The sequence below is a fragment of the Haplochromis burtoni genome, unplaced genomic scaffold (genome assembly GCF_018398535.1).
Source record: "Haplochromis burtoni strain Fernald_Lab_line unplaced genomic scaffold, NCSU_Asbu1 Contig_2468, whole genome shotgun sequence".
In the NCBI taxonomy this organism is placed as follows: domain Eukaryota; kingdom Metazoa; phylum Chordata; class Actinopteri; order Cichliformes; family Cichlidae; genus Haplochromis; species Haplochromis burtoni.
This window is the reverse complement of record NW_024584829.1, coordinates 1-5,776: the sequence shown is the minus strand read 5'-3', so window position 1 is coordinate 5,776 and position 5,776 is coordinate 1. Positions and strand designations below refer to the sequence as shown.

General features: G+C 41.6%; 1 protein-coding gene across 2 annotated transcripts; it reads right to left on the bottom strand.

Annotated features, from left to right (window-relative positions):
- Window positions 1-231: 231 nt before the first annotated feature.
- Window positions 232-5,397, bottom strand: LOC102302654 (GTPase IMAP family member 4). 2 transcript variants are annotated; one of them, XM_042217661.1, is made up of 3 exons: window positions 5,273-5,397; window positions 2,665-2,811; window positions 239-1,405 (listed from the first exon to the last, which is right to left on the bottom strand). In XM_042217661.1, exons 1-3 carry the CDS (start codon window positions 5,295-5,297, stop codon window positions 606-608), a joined length of 972 nt encoding a protein of 323 aa, XP_042073595.1. In that variant the 5' UTR covers window positions 5,298-5,397; the 3' UTR covers window positions 239-605. The 2 variants fall into 2 exon arrangements, with proteins under 2 accessions (XP_005952971.1, XP_042073595.1); XM_005952909.2 differs by lacking the exon at window positions 2,665-2,811 and having other exon boundaries at window positions 232-1,405; window positions 5,273-5,367.
- Between the last annotated feature and the right edge of the window lie 379 nt (window positions 5,398-5,776).

Sequence of the window (5,776 nt, the reverse complement as noted above, 5' to 3'; positions counted from 1 at the left end):
CATAGTGGGTTCTTTTAAAGCCGAGAAATGCATCACACCTACTACAGGTGTGCTGCCTGTTATCGGACTCTGAGTTAGCAACATCCCCGAAAAACCCGAAGAGGTTCTTGGTATGCCGCGTACCATAAGAACGTCGAAGGTGTCCTTTTGGCTAAAAGTGGAAAACAGCTAAACATGAGAGGTTTTTGGACAAAGTTTGTGTTTTTTCCATTGTTCGAGCACCGTTTAAGCACTGGCACAGTTTCAAAAGTACCGGTTTGGCACCGGTATCGGATAAAACCTAAACGATACCCATCCGTAGTGACAAATAAAATTTTAATTTGAAAGAAGCTTTGAGTCTCATGTGGACACAGAGCGCAGGGTTAGGACTGCAGCTTCCTGACAGAACACTAAACTGATGATATACTCAAAGACTTCGTTTTCTGTGGCTGCCAATAACATGTTACCTAATCAATAACTGCTCATGAAATTAGTTAGTAAAATTGTACATTCAGTGAAACAAAAGCACAAATAGCTCGATCAAGTGTCACATATTTAATCAGAGTATGTCCCTGGGTCTTGTTAATCTGACATTAATGAGCTTCTGCAGTTAATAATTCTGATTGTTACTGTATTCTGCACAGCTTCCTTTTAATGGCCAAAACTGCAGGTCCCGCTACAAGACCCACTGCAGCTCCTGCTGCAGCGCCTACTGGACCTGGCACACTTCCAATACCAGCTCCAGCAGCTGCTCCAATAATTACTAGAATGACCCGTATAAGCCAGTTGTTTTTCTCTGCTCGTCTTCTTGCTTCTTTGGGCTCCATCTCAGGCTCTCTGACCATCTCATAGGTGTAGTATATTCCTCCATTATCCTGAACCATGGAGTCAATCTTCTTGAGCAGCTCCATCACCTGACCCCTGTCTCTGATCTCTTTGTTGTTGAACACATGGTACACACCGCTGCAGCTTGTCAGCAGCTCCTGCAGGTTCTCGTCCTCTCTGATGAACTGCTTTATGTCTGTGTCTTCCAGTCGGTCTGCGTAGGTGAACAGCAGCATGGTGTGTTTGGAGACATCAGGACTCAGCATCTTCTGCAGAGTTTTCAGCCCTTCCTGCTCCTGTGGGGTGAATCTTCCGAGCTGGAGGATGAGGAGGAAGACGTGAGGGCCTGGAGAGCTCAGCCTGAGAGCTTCTAACAGCTCTGCTTTCACCTGTTCTGTAGACAGTCGAGTGCTGAAGAGTCCGGGGGTGTCGACCACAGAGACTCTGCGACCCAGAACATCAGCTTCTATCTTCTCACTGCTCAGAGTCACAGGGCTGGAGCTCATCCTACAGTTAAACTCCTTCTTTCCCAGGATGGTGTTTCCCGCTGAGCTCTTCCCCACTTTCTCCTGACCCACCAGCACCACCCTTAGTTGTGAGCCTGAAAATAACACAGGGCATGAGGGGGAGGCAGACTCAGCTTCATGAAGCACATCGGCACACAATCAGTCTTCCTGTCAGCAGCTAAATTAAGACAAACATGCTGAACAGTAAAGGTCAGACACAGACTTTCATCTTTATATTTATTAGCATGTTTAATTCATACAGTTTTACTTTTTTTTTGTACTACATTATTGTGCTTCATATGATCTTGGTGTGAAAGAAGCTTTGAGCCTCATGTGGACACAGACCCAGGGTTAGTAATGCAGCTTCCTTTCAGAACACTAAACTAATGATGTACTGAAAGACTCAGTTTTCTGTGGCTCCCAGTAGCATATTACCTAACCCAGGATTATGTGTATGATTGATAATCAATAACTGCTCATGAAATTAGTAAAATTGTACATTCAGTGAAAGAAAAGCACAAACAGCAAGTGACATATATTTAATCAAAGTATGTTCCTGGATCTTGTTAATCTGACTTTAATGAGCTGTTGCAGCTGATAATGTACTCTGATTGTTACTGTATTTTGCACAAATGTCTTTTCATGACCACAGCTGCAGATCCCACTAGAAGACCCACTGCAGCTCCTGCTGCAGCTCCCACTGGACCTGCCACGCTTCCAAAAGCTGCTCCAACACCAACCTCAATACCAGCTCCAGCAGCAGCTCCAATAACTGCTAGAATGCCCCTAGTAAACCAGTTATTTCTCTCTGCTCGTTTTCTTGCCTCTATCAGCTGCATCTCTGGATTTTCTGTCAGAAGTTGTTTCATCTCTTCTCTGATGGCTCTCTCAGCCTGTCTGAACATCTCATTGGTGTAGTAGCTTTCTCCGTTTCTCTGAACCATGGTTTTGATCTTCTTCAGCAGCTCTTTTACTTGAGAGCGATCCTTCTTTTCTCTGTTGTTAAAAACATGATATCCTCCACCACACTGACGGATGAAGGCACTAAGGTCTGGATTTTCACTGATTAATTGTTTTATGGTGACTCCATTTTCCTTCAGTGCATCTCCATGAGTGAACAGGGCCATGGTGTATTGTGCCGATGCTTCTCCAAACATCTCCTGAATGATTTTCACAGTTTCTTGTTCTTCCTTTGTGAATCTGTTTGGCTGCAGCACTATCAGGAACACATGAGGACCAGGAGCAGCAAAGGAGATGCACTTGGCAATCTCTGTCTTCACCTGCTCCTCTGTAGTTACTCCGGTGCCAAACAGACCTGGAGTATCAACCACAGCCAAAACTTCTTCAAGCTGACCTGTTTCTTTCTGACACTTTGATGTCACTGATGAAGAAGACAGCTTAGATTCAAAAGGCTTTCCCCCTAAGATGGTGTTTCCTACTGCACTTTTCCCAACTCCGGTTTTCCCAACAAGTGCAATTCTGAGATCTGGTGCTTCCTCATCTGGAGAATTTTACAAAGACATCACTGATGTTACAAAAGTGCAAACACTGAATCCATTATATTACCATAACCACTATATTATTTAAGTACATGAAACATGTGGATATGATCTTTATCATGTTGGAGCCAAACAGTGAGCTGAAGCCTGTGAAACAACTACAGCAAAAGGCTGTCTGGATGGGAAATAACAGGGACGTCCACTACAAAGCAAGTTCAACATGTTCAACATACATTTACTTTATTTACCCTCATCATACACACAAACACTGTTATCATCTTGATGAGTCAGTCTGACTATGGTTTATCAGTCTGACTACGAGAGCATTCACATGAATGGGGGCAGTTTGAGGTTGTGGCCAGTAAGTTCTTCTCTACGTTCTTCCTGGATCTTTCATCCTGGAGCTAATTGGATTTCATTTATTTAAATTTTATTTATATAGCAACAAATCACAACAATAGTCACCTGAAGTTGCTACGGTTGTGGGTCATGCGACTCAGTTTTTTGAGCTTCACTGTATTTTGTTATTCATTTGTTCTCTTTCATTTTAGTTTATCTAGTTAATTTCTATTATGCATAGGTTGCTGTCGTTTGTGTTTTCGCCCCTGTGTTTTGGTCTCCCTTGCCCTTCGTATTGTCATGTCTGTCTCTCGTCATGTTTTCTATGTATTTGAAAGTCTTGTTTCCATGTCCATTGCGTTTAGGTTTAAATTTTCCTGTGATGTCATTTTGTTCATTTTAATCAGCTGTTTTCCTCACGTGCCTCCACTTCCTCTAATCACCTCATGTGTGTATTCAAGTCTTTGGTCTCTTACTGTTCATTATCAGGTCGCCTGTTATACTCTTCACAATTTTCATAGTCAATTATAGTTTTTTCACAGTCTGTCATACTTGTCCATAGTTTCATGTTTACTAACACCTTCAACCAAATAAAGGCTTGCCTTCTATTTTGCAACTCAACTCTGTCTGCTGCAGTGTCTGCTTTTGGGTCCTGTTTCAAAAACACACCTGCATACCCCCCGGTGACACAAGTTGCTTTAAGCTGCAAGATAAATAACCTGCTATATTTAAAGTATTCAAATGTGATATTATCTGTTCAGAGACCCAACTGATCTGCTGTTTTTTGATGATACTCGGAGGACACTAATCTAGAATACTGTCATGGTCTGTGTGCAGGTAGGCAGAAAAGGACCCAAAATGCAGAGGCAAACCTGAAACTCAAAATGGCAGCTTTATTGCTGAAAACTAGTAGAGCTTAACTAAACTTGAGGATACAAAATAAACAAAGGAGGCAGAACACAGACATATATGAGGGAGATCACAACACTGACAGAGAGACACACAGGGCTTAAATACACTGAAGGATAACGAGGGCATGAGACACAGAAAGAGAGCACAGCTGGGAGTAATTAGGCAGGACGAGACAAGGGAAGCAAAACTAGAAACACTAACGTGAGGAACAGACCTTCAAAGGAAAACAGGAAATGCATCAACAGAACTCTAGACATGTAAACTTGACAAAGACTGGGAGACAGAACATAGGAACCCAAAGTGTGGGACAGAGAGGCACAGAGTAGACACAACCGGGAACACAGGGAAGCCAAATAACAAAATCTACGAAGTCAAACCATAGCAGGGGTAATAATAATAACCACAATAATCAAAACAGCACAAAGGACTGAGCACATAAATCATAATATAAAATACTAAAACACAAGAAACTCAAAATGCTGGGTCACAAAGACCCAGAACCGTGACAGATACTGATAGTAAAATTATTAAAGTTATTTAACATTCTTTACAGTGAAGATGGAATGTATCTCTCTCTGTCTTTCTAGTCTGTCTTTCTCTCTTTCCTTGCTGTGGCTCCTCTGCTATTTGTTCTCCAGAGCACAGTTAGAATCATGTACAAGTACACCACAGAACTGTTTCTCTGTAAGCGCGTCACACACGTAATTGTTCTCATGATGACGCTGGAAGAAGTGTATAAATGAAACCTGCGGGATTGCCCTGGTGAGCACTCGCACAGACGTTCACTGTGTTTGCTTTCGCTTCCTTGCGAGTAAAATAAACGTGTTGGAGCTCGTTACTCTGTGTGTCTCACTTCATTAGAGAATTCTTCTAACAGATACTCATCATGTGAGCACCTGATTTAAACACAGATGTGATTACTGCAGTTTTCCAAACACTTGGAAAAACTCTAAAAGGCAAAATGGGAGCATCAGTAATTCTTGGATTAAAAGAAAAATTTAATCCTGGGAACTTCAAAGTGAGAGCTTTAACAGCGCCAGTAAAGTCATTATTATATGTCGTTGCTACTGTACATGGATCATGAACAATAAATAGAAAAATAAATAGTAGGATAAAGGTTCAGGAGGCTCTTGAATTCTTTTTACTCTCTGACCAAATTGAACATGAACACAAGTAAAATTAAATAAGTATGAAAATTGTAAATGTTCTTACCAAGCAGAGCATATTTGCTAGACATGTTTGTTTCGGGTATTTGATGGGTGAAGTATCACTGCTGATGTTGTGGCATGAATGGTTTCCTTATCACCTCAGATCTGTGTTAATAGCCTGTTTTTAGTCTCCTCCTTCTGAGGGTGTTCACATACAGCTCAGAGCTGCAGACGTGGCAAAAGTACAGACAGGCTGTACTGAAGTATAAGTACCAACACTAGTATTAAAAAAATACTCCGGTAAAAGTTAAAGCACTGAACCTTAATGATAAAATAATATCAGTAGCTGGGAATGTCAGAATTAATAAGATTGTCATTTGTGCTAAGATACATAGAACCATTGCTTTTATTGCTGTCAAAACCACAAATGTTCTGGTAACGACTTTTGACACAGTTTGAAAAGAACATTTTCTTCGCCTCTAAGCCAGGTGCTTCCTGTAGCTCATCTCGCTCTTGCTTCTCCAAAACCTCAGATGCATGCTCTGCAACAAAACTGTCAATTCTGCAG

Coding starts and splice junctions, on each gene's coding strand:
- LOC102302654 (XM_042217661.1), bottom strand. CDS start 5,297: ATGTCTAGCAAATATGCTCTGCTTG. Junction 2,812..5,272: donor TAGCAAATATGCTCTGCTTG/GTAAGAACATTT, acceptor AAAATTCTCCAG/ATGAGGAAGCACCAGATCTC. Junction 1,406..2,664: donor AAAGTGTCAGAAAGAAACAG/GTCAGCTTGAAG, acceptor TGTTATTTTCAG/GCTCACAACTAAGGGTGGTG.